This window comes from Lytechinus variegatus, chromosome 3, assembly GCF_018143015.1.
Source record: "Lytechinus variegatus isolate NC3 chromosome 3, Lvar_3.0, whole genome shotgun sequence".
Taxonomy (NCBI): Eukaryota; Metazoa; Echinodermata; class Echinoidea; order Temnopleuroida; family Toxopneustidae; genus Lytechinus; species Lytechinus variegatus.
In genome coordinates, this window is record NC_054742.1 from 11,755,649 (window position 1) to 11,777,968 (window position 22,320).

The 22,320-nt window shown below is 36.9% G+C and overlaps 1 protein-coding gene across 3 annotated transcripts in view; it reads right to left on the minus strand.

Moving 5' to 3' along the window:
* The window catches only part of LOC121410223, a 41,122-nt gene that overhangs the window by 7,373 nt on the left and 11,429 nt on the right, over positions 1 to 22,320 (minus strand). The window contains exons 2-22 of one of the 3 annotated variants that reach the window (XM_041602161.1): positions 21,861 to 22,065; positions 19,330 to 19,410; positions 15,192 to 18,571; positions 13,491 to 14,732; positions 12,516 to 13,130; positions 11,658 to 11,940; positions 11,223 to 11,380; positions 10,488 to 10,671; positions 8,662 to 8,782; positions 8,232 to 8,341; positions 7,916 to 8,022; positions 7,127 to 7,165; positions 6,423 to 6,553; positions 5,936 to 6,101; positions 5,521 to 5,693; positions 4,941 to 5,236; positions 2,525 to 2,620; positions 1,922 to 2,091; positions 1,043 to 1,235; positions 594 to 693; positions 208 to 314 (exon numbers count right to left, since the gene is read on the minus strand). In XM_041602161.1, coding sequence (XP_041458095.1) covers positions 208 to 314; positions 594 to 693; positions 1,043 to 1,235; positions 1,922 to 2,091; positions 2,525 to 2,620; positions 4,941 to 5,236; positions 5,521 to 5,693; positions 5,936 to 6,101; positions 6,423 to 6,553; positions 7,127 to 7,165; positions 7,916 to 8,022; positions 8,232 to 8,341; positions 8,662 to 8,782; positions 10,488 to 10,671; positions 11,223 to 11,380; positions 11,658 to 11,940; positions 12,516 to 13,130; positions 13,491 to 14,732; positions 15,192 to 18,467 — 7,567 coding nt within the window. In that variant the 5' untranslated portion in view covers positions 18,468 to 18,571; positions 19,330 to 19,410; positions 21,861 to 22,065. Of the gene's footprint in view, positions 1 to 207; positions 315 to 593; positions 694 to 1,042; positions 1,236 to 1,921; positions 2,092 to 2,524; positions 2,621 to 4,940; positions 5,237 to 5,520; positions 5,694 to 5,935; positions 6,105 to 6,422; positions 6,554 to 7,126; positions 7,166 to 7,915; positions 8,023 to 8,231; positions 8,342 to 8,661; positions 8,783 to 10,487; positions 10,672 to 11,222; positions 11,381 to 11,657; positions 11,941 to 12,515; positions 13,131 to 13,490; positions 14,733 to 15,191; positions 18,572 to 19,329; positions 19,411 to 21,860; positions 22,066 to 22,320 lie in introns of all 3 variants that reach the window. The other 2 variants (XM_041602162.1, XM_041602160.1) reach the window with 2 other exon arrangements.

Here is a 22,320-nt window from a genome sequence, read left to right on the forward strand (position 1 = left end):
AATAATAAATGTTTCACTACCCAGACCTCTTATTTTAGTTGATTCTTTCTCCTTTTCCACCTTTTTAACCTTTCTCCTCTTTTTTTTTCAATACTTGAAAATTCTTAGGGTGGTCACTGCATGTCCCCTGTAGCGCTGAACCAGTCACTAGTCATAATCCTTGATATAGTTTTGATACTATTCTATATCAAAAGTGAATTTGTTTACCTGCTCTTTTGCTACTGGTAGGTAATGATCTCGTCATCTCCTGTATATTACCTGTAGACCGATAGTGTGTTGATGATGTACCATTCTTCATTGGAGCTAACTTTAGACTGCATGTGGCAAAAGAAATGCAATAGTACAGTTTGAAAAATAACTGAGTTTGGAATAATCTTTGTATTTTAGTTAGCAACCCAAGATTGACATTTAGCTTCTTGCCAATATAGCCCGAAGAATATTTTAAGTTAACTTTGTTTATGGGGAGTTTAGATTAAGCATATCGATGGGTTCACGTAATCTATGTAAACTAATTCTACGTCCCAGCAAATTCAAGCATTGCGATTAACAATTAAATTTCTACATGTAAGGTTAATCGGAAATGTTGTGAGTACCTGTTAGTTTGTCTTGGGTCACCATGGATGATGGCTTCACGTTGGTTTTTCCCTATCTGATCTTGACTTGGTATGGGTCCTGATTTAGATAATTGACTCCCTGGACAAGAGGGAAGGAAGGAAACAAACATGTATAGGAAACCACAAGGCAATTTTCGTCTCGATAGTTCCAAATGACGACAAATAATTATTGCAATTTGGTTGAATGTGATTTGCAAATTTCAAATGCTGTATATAATGAAACAATTATTATTTCCGTTCTGACAAATGTGTTCTTAGTGTAATGATATTAGCCATTCAAATCTAATTGTAAGTTACAATAATTTCTAAAGATAACATTCTTAATTTCTCTTATAAAAGTTGCTATGTAACTATAAGACCCGCAAATAAATATAATTTACATGACATGTCACTCCAAATAAGAACATATTCAATGGAAGATGAAAAACCTTGTGCTCTAGATGCAGGATCAGTACTGGTATAGTTAAAGATAGAAAGAGGAGGAACTCTGCTACCAGCCTCCTGGTGTTCTGTTTCTCTCTCAGTCTTTCCTTCAGTACATTCATCTACTCGTATTACAGGACGCTGCTCAAATGATGTTTTTGTTGCTATTCCATTACTATCTGATAGAGATGTCACAACCTAAATGGAAATAACGAGCGTGTATTACGTTATTGGTTTCAGCTGTATCATATTTGATTACACTGGCAATACATTTTATCAAATTTTGAATTGACCAAGCTATCTAAGATATGCAAACAACTAAAACGAGCACGTTTAGCTTCAAGAGTTATTTCAAAGACCTGATAAAGATTACAACCTATATGAAAACGACAAAAAATGCTGATGAATTTACTCAGAAAATCAAAGTTCTAGATCCAATATTTAATAAAGTTTTCAGTACTGATACAGAAGTTGTCATTCTCTCTCTCTCTAAAAAAACAATACCAACGATCAGTGACAGTACATCTAAGCTAATCAATTTCAAGAATCTCACTGAAATTATGAGATAATGGCAATTAACCAGTGATGTCATAAACTTTTAAGACATGAGACACATATGAATATAATGTCAATGGTATCATTAAGTACACATCGGAGTTTTTTTGTCTAGAATTAAGTATACATGTTGAATTTAATCTAATTTCGGTTACGAATGGAACATAATCATAGGAATATACAAATAGATCTTCGCATGTGAATACATACATAAATAACATTTTTAGTAAAACAAAGGTAAATCAATGTTATCAAAAGTACTGTAATTTTGAAATGAAAAGTACGTTTTAAAACTAATGAGAAATCAGTTAATATTATTGACGACCTACCCGTCCATTTCCATTGACTACAGACTGCATACTGCTCGCTCTCTGCCCAGCTAAACTACACATTGGTTTAGCAGTGACTGTTATCTTTACTGATGTACTCACTGTAGTGGTTGGGGGAGGGGTCTCTATACTAGGGGCTTCAGGGATAGTTTCGGGTAAGGAGTTCATATCTGCAGAAGACGAGAGACAGTATTTTTTCAATAATTAGTTGAAGTTATCCAACAATATGAGATGATTATTTGCATCCATTGAGACAGATAAAAACATTGCATGTACTTTAAAGAAACAAAGAATAAATGTTGACTTTACGGAACATTTCTACCAGAATATTACATTCCACAAAGCCGCACACAGTAGAATGGAAGCTGCATGTACCCCATTGGTTTTTAAACTTACATTTTTATTCCAAACTTTCCGCCCAAAAGTGCATATGCACAAGATTCTTTTACATCAATTAAAATTCAATATTCAATCGAGTGATCAATATTATTAATTAAATGAAAAACTTCATCAGAATATATTACTCTCACAATTTTACGTAGTTAATTAAGACTATAAAAACCGTCATTATTATCATGACTATACAACTCATTAAATGTTTACCTCGTTTATATCTATCGTTCTCATGTGTACGACTGAAATGAACGTGTGATCTAGTTTGTGGTTGATTGCTATCAAGTTTTTTACTTCGATGGTGCTCTGTAAGGAAAACAATATGATGCAAAAAATTAAGATCAAATCAGGATAATCATATATTACTTAACCAGAAATTACGGAGGCATCGTTTACACACATCCTAAATCTGAAAATAGCTGGCGATGCTTTTGAACCAAGAATTGAAGCATCGCTAGACTTGAATTAAATAAGCAAAACAGTGATGATTTTAAATGAAAAATTTTGTCATTTTTAGGTTTCCCATTATTTCGTTTAATACTTCTCTGCGTTTCAATTTGAATACGCAATGAGAGAACTGATCTTGCCATAACTCATTTTTTTTATATACAATTACAAATCATTCAGTTTTATACAAGAAATCGAAAATGGAATTGACTCCTGATTCAGTGTATAATATCTTCATTGCTGCAAATTATTTGGTTACAAGGAAGATGATTTTACACACATGAACGTTAACACACTACCATCAGAATCGCGTTGTATTACGGCGTGAATATTACTGCTTCACCGAAATAATTCAAATCCTTGAAAAAAAAGTTCAGAAGAATGAGCTATTTCCACCCTGAAATGTTGTCACTTGTCGGCTCTTTCAAGATAGTGTACCCCTTTTCTTCCGATAATTTTCGGGCGTATTTTTATATTTTCACCTTTTTAACAAAATTCACTAGTTTAGCTTTTCGTATGCTCTTTTATTAGTGCCATTTTCAGTTAGGAGAAGAGCTTCAATTTTCACCATGCAATTTAAAGTAAGAATTATTTTCAGGCCAAGGGTAAGTAATTATCATAACGTCAATGCACAATGCACGGACGAGAACCCATTCTGTTAACCATCTCTAAATCACTATCATATTTGATTTAAAGTTATGCAGTACATCGTCTATTCGATATAACCAATATTAATCTTGAAAAGTAGTGAATAAATGTTACTTAATAAGCATAGTACAATACATTACAATTTTGTTACACGGGCATGCTACGATGAGAGAATATATAGATGTATACAAAATAGTGTAGGCATAATGAAAATTACACACATATAAAAATATATATATGTCTATTAATCTTTTACGCCATACCATGTTTAAATCGATAATCCTATTTTCATTGCTTTGAAGAATATTATTTCAAACTGCTATATTGCTTCAGAAGAAAAATTAGCTATATATTATTTTTTTGTTAATCAAAAGACATACATTATTTTAAGAGTGCCATGGAGGGGGAGGGGGTAGGGGCGACCGACTTATACCAACTTTTCAAGTAAGGTAAAAGAGGAGAAAGATTGAAGAAAGAAGAGTATCAAAAGAAAGGTAATTCTATAATCAATTTAAGAAAAACAAGTAGACTTCCAAATTAGGTCGCTTGCCCAACTCCCCTATCAAGACATCCTTCCACCTACATGTATCATCATTGAGTTCTATTAACATATACTAATATAAACATATTAATATGAAAACATATACTAGCAGAATATAGCAGAAATAAAATTATGAAGTATGAAAGACAATAGCGATGATGTTAGCACGACATCTTCTCTAAGATGACGACGGATAATGGAATTTACAAGGGGAACGGGCACAATTTAATGAAATGATAACAAATATAAGATATATCAACATGATTCATAAAATAAACAAATAGATCTGATATAACCGAGGAAGGAGATAATACATGGGACACGGGGTTATATACGGATGCACGAAAATAAAATTATTGGCGTCTAAACCTTCTTCTGTTCATACCTTTCCCGAATTTAGTTGTCTGTTTGGTCGCTCGTCATGCTGCAGCAGTGGAGGGGTAAAGGGGCATAGTTATCAGATATTTGGGTTAAACTCATTTTATTATGTTCAAGGGAAAGCCATGCGTTTGGCACGGATCTATAGGGATTATCCAAACTAAAGCAATCTCAAAACAGCAGAACATCTATTGAAAGAAGATTAGATATTGTAATGCTATCCCAATTTCGACTCGGAGAAGTTTTTCTTCATACAGTCATACGGGTTGGGACTGTTAGTCCAGTTTTCATGGTGAAGAAATATACATTAAGAATCCACTATTAGCGCTCATCTATTGGTGTTCCTTTGACAAACTTTGATTCATGACCATGTGCAAGTGAAGCTCTTAAACGAAAGTGAAATGATTCTACTGAATTTATTTGATCACACTCACAGCATTTTTCACCAACAAAACAAAATCAAATAAAATCATAAACCAAAATAATTCAAAAGGAATCTAAATGCTTATGGGTAGCAAAATACGTGCTATATTCTATTGATAAAATGACAAGCAAAACTGATGATCGTGATCTATTTGTGTTTAATGATAAACTTCTTTCACTCAGTGGTACCTTGCGTTGACGAAATCGATCGGTCACTCTGTGATGACCGATCGGTATCGTATTCATAGCCTGATGATCTGGAGCTTGGTGAATCTGACTCTGGATGATGGTGATGATGACCAGTGTACCGAGGAGGTCTATCATATCCATTACTACTTCTTACATCTCGTCCACGATCACCATTGTTAATGTCTCCTCGACTTCCAGTTCGTCCACCCATGTGACTTCCACCACCGCTTCTCGGATCAAAGTTACGATCACCGCTTGATCGTCTCGACCGAGAATCTCCTCTGCCATCAGAAGACCTACAGGAAAGAAAATGATGAAATATTGGCAGTTGGAGGATAGCGGAAATACTTTGCACTGTTGGCGGAAACAATGCTCTTGTTTCACATTAAAAGCTAATGGACCAAAAGCTAATGGTAAGTTAGCAGGTAATGAAAAATGTGGTCATTGTTCACTCGTGACGAATAAGATACCTTATAAAGACATGAGTTGCAAAATCGAATTGATAAATCTTCTCATTACTGGTGATTATGGAGATGATGCACTTTTTTTTCTCTGTAGTTTGTGTGAATTTTTGTCTAACCTTTGATCATGATGACTTCTTCTGTTCCCTTGTCTGTTGCCTGGTGAAGATGATGGTGGTGTCATCACAGAAGAATTGCCTGGTTGCTGACTACCTTGCATTGGTACATCCATTAAACGGTACCATCGAGGACGGTTCGTGAGTAGGCGTTCATCAGACAGATCTAGTATAACCTAATAAGGTAGTATTAAAGTCATGATTGACCAATAAAAAATTTTTTTTGTTGTTGTTAGAGTGTACTTATTGTCCTATCAAATCTTCTCCTTTGCTGATTTCCTTCTTGAGTTTTTTCACACCCACGGTTACCATCAAACATTATAATCACATTTTAAATCAAGAAATGCCTTCAAAATAGGTAACAAACTATATGAAAGGAATAACGTTTTTGATGAATGTCATGGTTGTAAAGACTCACCTGTCCCATGAATTCACTAGTAGAACTTCGATCATAGTCCCATACGTTGACTTCGATGGTCCTGGATCTAATTTGACTATGTCTTAAGTTGCGGAAGATGATGGATTGATTCCATTCTGGTGTTAGTGTTCGAGGCACGTAGCGAGATCTTTGTCTGTCTTCCGGACTGCTTTGAATTTGAAAAATAAATTAGATGTCGAATCAGATGTGTATGATTCGTGGACTAACTAATTGAATATGAGAACGATCGTAATGTTTTCAATATTCTTTCAATATAACTGGACATATCACGATCGAGGAACAAATCGTATCCAATAGGCCTATATAAAAAATGACCAAAACAATTTTCTTTCAAAGTATACTTTGAACATTCGAGTTCTGTTATCTTTGAGGGCCTTCTTTCAAAATATCAATTTTCCTGCTCCTATCCTATCTTCTCCAACTTTTAACTCCGTCATTCTACTTTTTTTTATTTCGATAAACTTACCCCCTTGCGGGTAATAGGCACACACTGACGTAAGGATCCGCTAGATTGGTCGAATCTCGTGCAGTCAATCCACGCCCTCTCAAAATACCAACCAATAGCTCTGCGCGATGGTTGTCATAGGCAACTTGAAGCTGAGGACAAAAAAGTCGTCATTTTAGAAATTTTTCTAGTAAAGTTTAGATCTTACAAGAATATATTCAAATTTAGGAAAAGGTACCGGACATGAAAGGTAAACTTCACAATCTTACAAACCTATACTGCTCAATACAATACTGCAGATCAGGTAAAGGAAATTCATATCGGAGAGAAATTTAATCACAAATCATTTAAAGAAGCAATTTTAATCTCATCCTATTCTATCACTTAATTTAGCACGGATATTTTTCTGATAATGATATGCGCTATTGATAAACAAAGTTTAGTACTATTACCATTTTCAACATTGTTGCTATAATTTTCAATATTATCCATTTTAAACCTCTTTTTTAAAAGTCGAGAATTAACTGTTGGAGAGTTTTAGGGATTGTTATATTTTTGGTACATTCAACAGTCAGATCAAATGACAGTACAAGTTTAATGGCGTCCTCCATTTACATTATATTAGTTTAATCGGTTTCCGATTTTCGTTTGAAAACTTCCTTGTTGATTCATTGTCACCAAAATCAGATCAAGATAAATTAATGTCAGGATTATTCCCTACTTACTTGAATCTCTCCGGTGACTTTTCTTCCTCTTCCCCTTCTCTACAAAGTTCATGAAAAACAAAATAAGGCATTACAGGGCATTAAGAACTTTACTTATTTTCCTTCAGAGTATATCCTATCAGTAAGATTATTCAGAGAAAAAATATTCCTCTCTCTGCATTTGCTAATCATTACTTATAACAATAAAATAGAATATACCAGTCTCAACACGTTAAGGTTAAATCTGAAATATTAAGACAGCTCATACTCCTTACTATCACTCTGGAATCATAATCTATTCGTCGTAAATGTTAAATCAAATCTTGTCTAGATATTTCATACAAAAAACATAGCTGAGTCAAAACAAGGAATGTGCATGATTACATTCAATGAATTAGCATATTATTTGCAAGTATGTATTTTTTTCGAATATACAAGCAATACAAGCCATTCAATATTTACACTTTAATTCAATCAAAAAGAATATTTTTTTGACCAGTAAACGCGTTTCTTGCTGAATTACAGGTGTAAAACAGCTGCAACTGGAACGTTCATGTTTACAAGTTCATAGACAATATACAAAATAAAAGCTATAGGCCTTCATAGAATTACAAAAAAAAGGATAATGATATTATGGACGCTGAAACATACATTTAACATGTTTAAGAATGTTAACCAATTTGATGACAAGACAGATATATGTAATTTGTCAACCTTCCATTTATTTCAATTGCAAAACCTACAGCAAGAGTCCAACCATTACAGACCATACTTAAAGCGACTGATAAGAGTTGTGAGGCTATAACTTACATGAGATGAGTAGCTACTATCTGAAGGTGATACTGAACTAGGACCATAAGAGGGATATGTGATGCCCTCTAGTCTCTCAGTTAACATTCGTGGGTCTACTCCTCCTCCTATGAAAACAATCACACAAACAAAATAAAGTTTCATCTCGTAATTCTAGGTGTGAGACCTAGAAAACATATTTTCACAATTGTTCAGAATGTAAAGATATGTATTTCCTTAATTTTTTGTTTTCTTTGGTAACGTATGATTACTTTTATCGAATATACTCGAATATACAGTATCTGAATATAAACATATTTAAGAGTTGCTTAGTTACCATATTCATTCCTTCTATATCCCCCTGGTGGCGGGGGAGGTGGTGGTGGTGGTGGCTCCCCGTTAGGTAATCGAGCACGTGGTCTCGGTGAATCAAGCAAATTTGGACCGCTAGAAAAACAAAAAATGAAGAAATTGAATCGAATTTAACTTTCATTTGTTCTACTTTTACCAAAAAAAATGACACTATACGCGCACAAATAAATATACTACAAAACAAAGGGTTTTAAACTTATTTGAATATTTGATATCAAATGCAGAATGTATACCATAAATGAAAAACAATACTTGTATTAATAAAACATTTCATTTAGAGATTAAAAAACGTTTCGTTAGGCTACTGAAATATTTAGTAAAGATACATTGATAAAATGAAATAATATTCCATTCATCCAATGACTTACATGGATACCAAAAAAGAAGGGAATTACCATTTTAATAGCACTTCAGTTTGCTTTTCCGATGATTTCACGATACGTTGAACCTCTTCATAAGTTCGTCCAGTTAATGAGATACCACACCATTCCAAAACTTGATCTCCTTCTCGGAGACCTATACAGAAAAAAATATTGGTGAAACAAAGTTGAGCCGTGATGAGATTTAGAGACAATTTTTCATCACCCCTTTCTCTCTGATTATATATGGTATAGCTCCACTACAAACCACACGCATTTGATGTTCCTCTCTTGTCAAATTCAGATCACTGTAGCAAGGTAACCCTACTTAAATACGGTAAAAACAAACGAATAAACATGATAACTTAAGAATATTACTTCCTTGGAAATTATACATAACGAATGGAAGATCCAAACTAGACTTTGCATTTATTTTTATGTTTTGCAATTGTCTGTATATGACTTTACAATCACGTTATACTATCACGGACCAATTCGCCAAAGCATGTGGTGACTACGGTTTGACTATTAATACAAAGAAGACCGGAAAGATGCATCAGCTGGTTCCTGCAATGCCCTACATAGAGCCTTCCATCACAGTCAACGGTGAGAACCTAACGGCTGCAGATAAGTATATATACCTTGGCAGTCTCGGTCTGTCTGGATGGACCTACAAATTTGCAGGAGCCTGTTCAACTTTCAGCAGACTTAGAAAAAGGATATGGCAGTAAAGAGGAATCAGTCTACAGATCAAACTGAAGGTGTACCGCGGGTAGTCAACCTGCCCTCTTTGCTGTATGCCAGTGAAACCTGGACAGTCTACAGCGGTATGACATGCCCTCAACATGAGATGCCTCAGAAACTTACTCAAACTAAATGGCAGGACAAAGTTCCAGACACAGAAGTTCTGCAGAGAGCCCAGAGCTCAAATGGAGGGCGTTCATGCAATGCTCAAGCGCTTCCAGCTCAGATGGGCAGGACATATCCGCAGAATGCCCGGCGAGCAATTGCCAAAAGACTTCTCTACGGCGGTGAGCTGATATGATTCGCTCTCAAGGTGGTCAGAGGAAAAGACACATGGAAAGCTTCCCTGAAGTGCTGTGGCATCAACCCTGACATCTGGGAGGAATCAGATGAGGACCGTTCTACCCGGCTGGCGCACCATGGTTAGGGCTGGTGTGTCAGGCTACGAGTCAAGACGTTTGAACAAGTAATAACAATGACGACATTGTCGAAAAGACAGAGCAAGAGCGAACGCTGTGCCTGCCCCACTCATTGCAGACTTTTGATTGTCCAAATTTTTTTCTGGCTAAAATTGGTGTATTCAGCCATCTTCGAACCCACGGGATTGTGTAAAGGTGTGGTCGTCTTCGCATGTGAAGGATGAACATCATCATACTGTCAAGAATGATACATGAAAGTCATGGCATTGCGTCGACCATTCATCTTTCGACAGACTGTAAAGCAGTCTCACAATCCTTGCCAAAAAAAATAGCATTATGAACAATTATGTTATTGATATATTTTCAGTTTTATAAATCACTGTATCTCTTGTTTTTATTGAAAAGTAAAATATCATTCATTTGAATTGTGAAATGTGAAAAATTGTTTACTGCATTAGTATGACATGTCTTATTTATTTACATAGTTATTCATTCGTACATTGATCTTTTTGGCAGGGTTACTATATTAGTAATATCATTGGATTCACTAAAAATCTTACCAACAATGAAAATATAAAAGCATTTTTAACTATGATGGAAAAAGAACATTCAACAACATAAAGGGTTCAGCTAAAAAGTACATGAAGAGTAAATGTTTGTCTGCTACAACTGTGCTATCATGGGATGAATTCTCCTTACCTTCTGTTCTCTCTGCTACTCCACCTGTATGTATTTCAGCTACATAGGCAACCAATTGATCACTACCAGGCATCCTCTTACCACCTACTACTCTCATACCAAGTCCATTACCTCGGTTCGTTCGGTCACGTGGATCTCTCTGCAGACGGTACTTTCGACCTACACTAGCCTGTGGAGAAGGCTCCTACGTAGTGAAATTTAAGAATAATTCTTTTGAATCTCATCCATTCCGATTAACTTATTAATCACAATTATAAGTGGTAATCAAACGTCTCGACGTAACATCAAATACCCTCGACAAAGTATTTCAAGGAAACATATGAAAGGCAAACCTTGACCCAGTATGTACATTATCTAGAAAAGAATGGAAAGAAAGATTATATCAATCTTAATAAATGAAATGATAGTGGGCTAAGTCTTAAAAAATCTATTTGGTAAGGTAAAGTCTTTCTTATGCCGTGTCTCGATACATTAAACATGTTAAATCAAGTAAATAATAGCATTTCGCTAAAGGGGCTTTCACAATTGCTCGTGCGACCGTTTGCGATCACTTGGACACAATGTATGATGCACACAATCGCAACGGTTGTAAGCAGTCGCATCGCCAATTGTGAAAGGGGCTTAACATAAGATGGGAGCCAACTAATATTATTAATAGCATTTGTTTTTTTTCTAACTCAGGGACTGTAAAATCATCAGATATCATATCTATAAGGTGGGAAATTATTTACTTACACCTCCGCGTGGTTGTTGTGGTCCATGATGGTATCGGAACTGTTCATCATGATACTGGGCACGTAGTCTTCGATCGACTTCGTTATCATCGCTATCTTCAGCTCGTCTTGACCATTCCGTCGCCTTAACGCGGATTTCTTGATCGCTGTAGTAATAATCTGTGAAGAAAAGAGACAAATGTGCATGGTAATCTTTATTGTTCACATCATCGTCATCAACATCATTATGATCATGATTATCATTCTAAATATCGATAATCACGACCAGGATCAACGTTTCTTCAGATCCTCAACGTTCCAATGACACTGATAGTTAGCTGCACGTGTTGTTTTATTAGTAAAATAAGCGTTGAAGAAACTCCACAGCGATTACGATTAAAGATATCTCAAATGATAGAATTCTGTACATAAATCTCAAGATATATTCGATGTATACCTTCAGGGTGTCGTTTGACCCTTTGATCATGAGGTACATCAATTGGTCTACTTTGGCGAGACGAACGACTGGTTTGAGGTTGTTGCCCCCCTTCAGACGAATCCCATTCTTCATCGGTAGTACCTCTACGTGTATCCCTATCATGAGAATGAGAGCGTTGTGGATCACGATCATGAGGATGACTACGATGTGTCTCTCGATCTTGAGATCTAGCACGATGGTTCTCATGGACTCGTGGTGGACATGGTGGGGGCTCAGGACGGCGAAATTCGGTTGCTTTCTCCTGCATTGAAATACCATCAATTGAATGATAATATTTTTAACCTTTTTCTTCCGTCTTATCGTAGCGTTAGTATATTTCGTAATTACTGTAGTTTTATAATCAACGAAGACTAACATTTTGGGATCTATGTGTATATGATTTGTTGACATATAGGAAATCTTGCTTGATAAGGATTATACTTATTCGAGGACTCCCTACTTTGATTAGAGTCATTTTAAATTTGGCTTTTAACGTGAATATTTACATGAATGTAAATGAAAATTTGATTACGTTGATTAATTTCAATAAAAAATACCAAGAAAATGAAAATGAAGACTTTTTTGGGGGGGAATCATTTTGTGGGAGTAGTTGCTTACTTTTGTTATAATCCACGTTAAGTTATTTTGTTTTCTTTTACTGCCATGAGCAAGTTGTGCATCTATCAAAGAGCGGAATGTCACCGGACACTCCTTGAAAAAGCTTATGATGTACAATATCCCAATTAAGGCAAAAACGATGTCTGATATAAACATGAGAATTAGTCCCGATTGGTTAAAGTAAAATATTTACTTTACACACTATTACGTTCAACTCACCGGAGTGACTGTGTCATCGTATAAGACGTTTTCATCCTGATCAGAAAAAAGCCGCATCTCGCTGTTAGTGCTATCAAGACTACTCTCTCTAGACATCATCCTCGGTCTCGGCGGCCTTTCTCCTCTATTGATACTTCCCTGTCGAGATGGGATTCCCGAATCACTCATGCTCTCACTGACTCCACCATCTCGCTCTCTGTGGCCGTCGGTGATCGGTAGAATAAGACCCTGCTGATCACGGCGTATTCCTCGTTCACGATCAGTCAGTTGAGGTGATGAGTAATGAAATGGTGAACCACGTTTAAGCTTGGTGCGAGGGTAGGTGACAGGCTCTTGCCCCTCGTAGCGCACTGATTCATTGGCTGAGGAGTCTGCTTCGTAAGCTGCCTTGAGCGTCTCAAGACTGTGACTTGCTGATATGACGGGTTCACTGGTCGTTGATCCACTCGAACTCCAATCCGATTGTCTTCTGGTTTTGAGCTCTTCTAGTTTCCTTGCTGATTCCTCCATCTGACGCCGTCTTCTATCAAGCTCTTGGCGGAATTGCTTCTCCGTCTGTTCTCGGATCTTTCTCTCTATCAGTTCACCTTCCTTACTCAGGCGCTCAACATCATCCTGTAAAGAAGGGAGTCGTTAACACTTATGATAATGTACAAAATGAATGTACAGAAACAAATTTGTCTTCCAGATTTATACATTTATTTCTATGACTGGATATAAATGTGAAATGTAGTAATGTAATAAATAAATTAAATTTATATTAGTTGCTTGTCATACGTTGCAAAGTTATGGTCCATCTCATGTACATGATTACAACTTCCTGTTTGTATTTGCCTTAATTCCCTATTGTAGCATTGACAAATGAATCTATGATTCATAGGTCTATTATGAGCTATATAACCGTCAGACAGTAATTTAATAATATGCTTTTAGAATGGATATTTGTTGAAAAAAAGAATCGACCTTATTACTTACTGATGTAGCATTGGACGATTCCTTTCCCCGAGAGTTGTTAGAGGACCCCTTTTTCGTTTTCGATGAGGAGTCATAAGAAAGCGACCTTTTATCAGTCATGCCTCCTGTACGTCGATCAGATATATTCTGGTGTAGGAAATCAAATTCAGAGTCTACGTCTTCCTTGATGGGTGAAAAAGCGGGAGCTACAGAGTCCGTTGGCTGCCACCGTGCTTTCCTTCTCTGAGGCGAAGCTTGTTGAGATCCTCTGACAGGTAGTCCGCTACCAGATTTTCCTGTTTTGACAGCCGATGATGACTTACTACCGTTATTTCCTTCCTTCTGCTCACCTTCTTGCCTCTCTGGACTGACGACACTCGTTTGGATTTCAGAGGGGGCTTGGGATGGGGATGGTGGGGAATTATCTAATTGCGCTCTGCGATGAGCGGTCACCTGTTTGAGCTCCTCTTTCATCTTATGACGGACAGTCTTTAAACCATAATCTGGAATTTCTGAGGTGGTGAACTTTTCCTGCAAGGGAGTTCTACGTTTGTTATCCTTTTTAGACCGGCTGTCATCTTTGATGTCGCTGTATCTTGATCGAACTTCCTTTTCTATTTGGGAAGTATTGTACGCTTTATAGTCTGTACCGGTGGCTTCCGAGATCTGTTTTTCAATTTCTCTCAGAATATCTTCTTCAGATTTTGATAATCTAATTTGATCTCCCTGAGACATCATCATTGAAGATGGCAAATCACTTGTTTCTATCTCATGAATACGATCCGAACTGATAGAGAGATTACCCGTTGGGAATGGATTATATATGCCGTATAATGGGTGAAGTAAAGCAGCCAACTCTTCTGTTTCCTTGTCTTCACTTGTAATGGTGACGTCTGAATCAGAGAGGCTACCTTCATTCACCCCAGCTACACGGACCTTGTGGTGTTTGTTATATCTTCGTGAAAGCCTCTCCTTTCCTTCTTCGAGCCTCTTTGAATCTGAGGTGAGTTTTCTTAATTTTAAGAGAGCCTCACGTCTCTCTTTCTCCAGTTCTGCAGCCTTTCTAGCCAGTAGTTCTTTAACTTTTTTCACCTCAATACTTTTTTCAGGATCTCGTAAAATCTCATCAATAGTTGTTCTGAGGTCAGGTTTAAGAGAAACAGTAACTGGCTGGACATTCAGCGGAACTGCAGGGAGACGTCGGCGAACTTTGGCTGGTGTACTACTTTCACTATCACAACTTTCAGCATCACTCGAAGATGCCTGTCAAAAGAACATATAGTGAAATTGTAATAGAGAAGATCAATTCGGCAATTATGCATTAATGATTAGAGTTCTTTGCATGACTGATTGAGCTGCTTTTGCTGACCATATACTGATATGATATATTAATGGATATTAAATGAATGGTTATGATTTAATTAAAAATACAACTAATCATCACACAAGGAACCTGTTAAAAAGATTGTTCTGGTAATACCTAAATAATTTTGTGGTTTCGTTTTTAGATGCTCTGAGGTTCTCGTAATAGTGGCGGAAACTCCATTCGGCAAAGAAATAAACGAATAACAATCACTTCAATTATTCATGCATGTACTTTATTAGTATCAGGAGAAATGGTAGTAAATGCAGTAGGAATAATAAACACATGCCTTAAATTCAACGTATTCACTGATAAAGATATCTTTTAGACTTTGAAGCTATCAAGATCCTTAAGCATACCTTTAGATAGTCCTTTCCCGTAAACTGTCCAATATTTTTTATGGCAGCGATTGTGTCATGTGTAGAACTCAGTGACCCTGTATCTTTTCTCGATGTTCTTGGGTTTCTCTTAGCTCCTCCACTTGGTTCTGGACTTGATGATCCACTTGATGATGCATTGGATGCCATTGGGTGCTTAGTTTCATCCAAGGCAAATGGTCTTTTGAAGCTAAAATCAGTATCTGTAGAATGGGTAGACGAGGTAGGTGACATCTCAGGGCTGGTACCTACACCAATGCTAGTTGTATGGACAGACTTAGAAGGGGAAGAAGAGTTAGATTCTGGACTTTCGTTACCAGGTCCTACAGCTGCGTCCGAAAAAGATTTTGAACGAATCTTAGTGTGTTCACGGAGAGGAGGTGGTGTCGTTTGGGTCCGTCGTTCAACCATGGTTTGTGTTTGAGCTGATGTAGATATCAAGTTATCACAGGCTATAACTGTGTTTTCAGATGTGCTTGTGCTGTCTTCAGGGCTTATTGTGCTGCCGGTTTCAACAAATAACGGGCTTTTAAATGATTTTCTACCGGATGAAGGAATGCCTTCACTAATTGTTTCAGGCCAGGTGATGCTAGCGAGTTCCTCGAAACTAGATCCCATTTCAGTGAGAACCGAGCGATATTTTCTTCGGTCATCATTGGGAGCATGGGTGTCCACCTCTGCTTCTACTTGCGTGGAGTGTTCCATTGGAAACATGGTTTCTGGAAATGTGCGCTTAGCAGCCCATGATTTTGGAGTTAGGGGAGGTGAAAAGAGATTGGGCGAAATGGGACTAGTGCGAGGGGAGGACATGTCGAATCTTTTACTCGGACTTGTGATCTTAGGTCGTTCATAAGCTCTAGAATCTACGGTTGGTGTTCTCGGTGAATCTAAAACGCCAGAATTATCGCGCTTCGTGTTTGGGGTAAGATCTATATCTAGTGAAGGGCGATATGGAGCTTGATCTACGATCTCCTTTTCTACAGTGGCTGCAACTGGTGCAATGTGCTCACGTGTTAAAACGGAAGACAAAGATTCAAAAGTCTGATCAGTTGACAAATCTGATAAATCTGGTGCTGATGGTAAGCCATCTCGTGCCGATAGTTCATCCTTACACGGTGACATATAATCAGGGCTCTCTTGGGTTTCTTCTGATGTTTGTTCCTGTATAGTAGATAGAATGGTTGTGCGATCTGGTTCAAGTTTGGGTTCCTCTTCCTCTGATTCTTCTGCTTCCTCTTCCTCCTCCTCCTCTTCTTCTTCGTCTAAATAATATTCGTCAATGTCCTCTTGTTCTTCCATTACGGTTGCTAAGCCCTCTTCCTTTATACGGTAAGGCGAAAGATGTTCCACTACTTCATGTTCCATACTGATATCTTCCATAATTACGTCTTCCATATAGTCGGTGTAGTCATCTCCGCTGTCAAAACTAGAATATGACCGATCTTCTGTCATGTAATCTTGGTCCTCGTAGTAGTCTCGATTGATATCTTCTTCTGAATCATCTGCAAGAGAAGTGCATTCAGAAGACAACGGATCTCCGCCAAGTTCAGACGATGGGCTTCCTCCTTCGACATCGAATATAGGTGAGAGTGGCATATCTCCGGCGGGTTTTTGACGTTTTGTACGCACCCCATTATTCGAATGTTTTTGTCCTATTGCAGGCATTCTCCTTCCCAATCCAACTTTTGTAAGATCTTCAACTGAGATGTATTTTGACTCGGCCCCATCTGTATTTGGGGGCCATATAGAATGTCTTTCATCATCACCGCCCCCAATTGCACCTAGATCCGTTAGTCCTGGTAGATCTGATAAATCTTCTGAATTCTGTTTAGGTCTATCTCCAAGCAGTGTTTTCCTACCTCTCCTGTCCTGGTCATTTCTAATTTCACTATCACTAAGACTTTCATACTCTGATGGAACAGTTTCCTGTCTTTTAATGAGTTTATAGTGACTGTCGTCAAGAGAACCCTGTCTAGGCGGTGTCTCCTCAGACTTTCCTCTCTTTAATCTCAACATTTTAGTAACTGCTTCTCCCATCGGCTTTCCTTCTGCAAGTCGTGCTTCTTCCTCGGCCATTTCATCTGCATCTATATGATGTGGATTATACATGGTAGTGTCAGATTTATCCACCATGCTACGAGTAGTGTTTGATAAATGCGACAGCGTAGAAGATTGAGGTTCGTCTTTGCCCACGTTAGAGTTAAGACTTTCTTTTGATGACATTAAAACAAACGTCGAAACAGGACTTCCTCTATCAGCTGTCAAAGTGAAAATAGGCCGCGGTTTCTTGTCCGTCAAGTCCTCCTCAATGTTAGTTCGCTCAGTATCTCTTGTTTCTGTTTTTGTACTGCCTATTGCACGTCCACTTTCTTTGGTTTTCTCCTCTGTGTTTTCAGATGACGCATTACTCTCAGCCATGGCTAAGAGCTGACGCATCATTTCAACCTCATCTAAACTACCCTCTTTCTTAACATGAGATGAAATATAAGGCTTTTCCTGGGATTTATTACTAGAAAGGGCAATGCTTTGTTTCAGGTGAGGAGATTGTTTTTCACTCTCACGTCCCGTCACTTTCGTTTCTTCCTTGATCACAACCTCAGTTCTACTAGGCCTTGGGTTTGAATCAGGCGATTCTTTTCTAAGTCTAGTCCTACTTGGATTCTCCCGTGCTGTTGCGACGGGTACAAATCCTACATTTTCATCGCGACTGAGAATATCAGTTCTTCTAGAAACAACATTTGAAGCTATTTGGGAATGTATTGATTCGTGCACTAGATCATGTTCAGGCTGTTTTACAGACCCAAATTTTCTCGGAATGTCTTTAAACACAGGAGAAATATCCAGACTACGAGGTTGTTGCGGCGAAGTCTGCTTAGTACTTTCCTCCACTACAGGCCAGCTCTTTCCAGGATTTTGAACATTGTTCCTAACATTCCTAACGTGCCCTGATACTCCTTGTGCAATGTTATCAGTGGAACAAACCTCTCCCTTCTGTGAAGAATCTAGAGCATGAAATTTCTGAGAAATATCCAGGTCTTTATCACATGCAGCCAATCCCGTTGAATTATTATCTGATTTCTTCAAAGAAGGACAATCTTGCGATACGACTGTCCTATCTCCTTCGAATTGACGAGAAACTTTCGATGACGGGGAATCTCTTGATTTTGGTTTGGTTGGCTTATCCTGCAGGCGGGGGTTGCGGGGCTCTCCGTTCTTGCCATGTATTTGGAAACCATCTGTTGGTTGACTCACTACCATAGAGTGACCACTACGGCTAGCGTGGCTCGGGGAGGAATGTGACGATTCGGCTGATGAAGGCGAGTTGCGGGATCCGTTTCTTTGGCTTTTTGATGAATGTGAGTCTGTCATACATGGAATGAGAATAGAGAAAAAAACGTAATTAAGTTGAAATCGATGCAAATCTGATAAATAATTGTTTTATAATTACTTTATAATGTACATGTATTTTGTGTAAATGGTCAGTATTTTACAAGCTTCGGCTTCTTTTTGGTCCTAACCATTTTGTTATAATAAATTATCCTTTGTAATTGATTTTACTTTATACTGGTTTAATATAATGAATTCAGTTTAATTTAATTTAACATTCTGAAGTAAATCCATTGTAACAATCAAATTTCAACTTTTAATTTGATTCTATTTATTGATATGACATTATACCTGAATACACATTTCTATCTATCACTATACGGATGGACGTTTCACCAGTACAGTGCATACCAAAACTTCAAAATATAAATATAAAGAGGGCATGGTTTCGAAAGGGAGTCCTTTAGGTTTTTAAGAAGTTTTGAACAGAATAATTTAGCCGGAGGACAGCGGCACTTGACCATGAATCAATTGTCACTTTTTAAATATCACAAAAATTATCTTTATCATAATGACTTATTCATTACTTTATTTTTATGACGCTATTTCTATTTTGCTCAATTTATCTTATTTTGCAGAATAGATTTGGTACTGAAAGTAGAATCGCCCCATGTCAACTTATTTTGCTAAAACTTTTCGGTAAAGATGTTATGGTGCTTTACGGTAACATGCTCAATCAATGTGGAATTAACAAATATTGTTGTTCTGAATGCAAAATAATTAAACTTGTCACCTTTTTGTGTCGATGATGATCTTTCTGATTCTAATGAAGAAGAGGATGATCGGACACCATTTCCTTTATTTGACTTGGTAGCTGGTATATAAAAATGAAATAGGATTTATTGTATATTTGTTAAACTTAAACTGAGAATAATTTAAACTTTTATTTCCTGTATGTAAGCAAAATTCAATTAACTGCAAAGTACATGTTGTAAGACATAATCATAATACTTCAAAATATTCTTGTTTTTAATGAGATTTTGATATTCTTTTTTGATGAACATGAACCAAACCCGTCTTAGCCTCATCAAGAGTGTATTCATATCTCTTCTTGCACTGATAAAAAAATTCTACTTATAAAAAACAAAAATTCCTGCAGCAGAGTCTCGAGCACACCTGTAATCTTACTGCACTGCGTAATCTTACATGCACTTCTGTAAAATTACATAAAATTTGTATTTGACATATGAAGCCTTACAAATAAATTGAAATAAAACTGTTTTCCCCCTTTTTAAAGCAGACCTGTTCTGCAAAAATATAGTTTTAACCATTTACAGAATGATTTGGTTATTTCTTTCTGTAAATTTGTTTTCCTTCTGTTTTTTTTAACAGTGTGGGATCTATGGAAATCTTTGTAAATGTATCGAGTGACTATCTCAGTATAATCAGTTTTTCATGAACGGATTTGTTTATGCTAACTTGGAAATGTTAAGTAACAGAATAAGATGAACATATCATATATGATATATCATGAAAGGTATTTTAACATTATATGAGAGGCATTGGTTTGGATGTCACGGATTACTATTTACAAGCAAATCAGTTAAAGGTTTATTGTTAGGTGATAGTACTTAGGTGTGAATATAAGCCTTCTCCTGCAATTTCGACCCCAAATAAGAGTGGACATCGAAGGTTTCTTCATTATTGATATCAATATAAATATGTTTTACAATCATTCTTATAATTTGGCAATCCCTGATTTGTAATGGTAACAAGTGGAATGCCTCTGGCCGTCTCACCTGCATCACGCCATTCAATATAGCAGCAGTGCTGACTTTGAATACTACTCTAACTCGCACAAGATGTTCAGTGATACATGGTTACTCTTATGTCCACTTTTTATGAACTAGACCAATAAACTTACAGAGATATGATGGTTATTCAACAAAAAACCCCAACATGGCCAAAGTTCATTGACCTTACATGACCTTTGACCTTGATCATGTGACCTGAAACTCGAACAGGATGTTCAGTGATACTTGATTACTCTTATGTACAAGTTTCATGAATCACATCCATAAACTTTCAAAGTTATGATGGTAATTCAACAGATACACCCAATTCGGCCAAAGTTCATTGACCTTTGACCTTGGTCATGTGACCTGAAACGCGCACAGGATGTTCAGTGATACTTGATTACTCTAATGTCCAAGTTTAATGAACTAGACCAATAAACTTTCAAAGTTATGATGGTAATTCAACAGATACCCCCGATTCGGCAAAAGTTCATTGACCCTAAATGACCTTTGACCTTTATCATGAGACCTGAAACTTGCGCAAAATTTTCAGTGATGCTTGATTACTATTGTGTCCAAGTTTCATGAATCAGATCCATAAACTTTCAAAGTTATGATGGGAATTCAACAGATATCCCCAATTTGGCCAAAGTTCATTGACCCTAAATGACCTTTGACCTTGGTCATGTGACGTGAAACTCATGTAGGATGTTCAGTGATACTTGATTAACCTAATGTCCAAGTTTCATGAACTAGGTCCATATATTTTCTAAGTTATGATGACATTTCACAAACTTAACCTCAGGTTAAGATTTCGATGTTGATTCCTCCAACATGGTCTAAGTTCATTGACCCTAAATGACCTTTGACCTTGGTCATGTGACGTGAAACTCATGTAGGATGTTCAGTGATACTTGATTAACCTAATGTCCAAGTTTCATGAACTAGGTCCATATACTTTCTAAGTTATGACGTCATTTCAAAAACTTAACCTCAGGTTAAGATTTGATGTTGACGCCGCCGCCGCCGTCGCCGTCGGAAAAGCGGCGCCTATAGTCTCACTTTGCTTCGCAGGTGAGATAAAAATGGCTTTTTGACACGGACGACTCTTTTGCTGAAAAAAATCTATTTTGAGCTGCATCCCTGTTGAAAATGATTTATTCTTAATAGGTTCCCATCCCCCATCTAAATCATTGCATCTCAAAATTTACTATTAATAAAAGTTTCATATTTTAGATCAAATGGAAGAATATTATATCATATCTCGGAAAAGATAAGAAGAGTTCATGATCACTGAAGAATTGTGAGTTCCGATTCTGTGATCGAAAATGGTTTGAAAATATGAATTATTGTAAATGATTATTCATAACCATTCATGCATGAATTAAAATTGGCAACTAGTTGAAAAACAAGGCTTTTTTCCTTTTCATGTATTTTTCTTTAATCATGTTAATATTGCTAAGCTAGGAATATTGTCATTTACAGTGTACAAATAATACCACTTAGACAGTATATGTATCATACTTACGCGAGCTTGAATCAGGTGACTGTGGATGATGACGGTCCAAGCTACTATTGGAAGACGATACCTCTGTAAGAGGTTGGTTCTGTAATGAAGTTACTGGAGCTGATAACTGTTCACTAAGCCCTCGATGTAATGGCGGACGATCCCTTTCACTATCACTTGCAGTAAAAGACGCACCTCGCTCCAATTTCTTTCGTCTTTCACGACTCTGAAATAAAAGAAACGAAAAATGGTTCCCAAATGGCTAGTAAGAGACGATAGATATAGAGAGTACTTTGCTTCAACATGAAATTGTATCATTCATATAAGAAAACCTGTACATAAAAACGGTACAAGCTATACACTGTTCTCTTTCTTAATTTTCTTTTTTAATTATGCTAATCTGTGGATAAAATCAAAGATTCACTCTAATTAACTAAATGCGGTCTCTAAAAGCTGATGATACATTCACAAAAACTTTGCA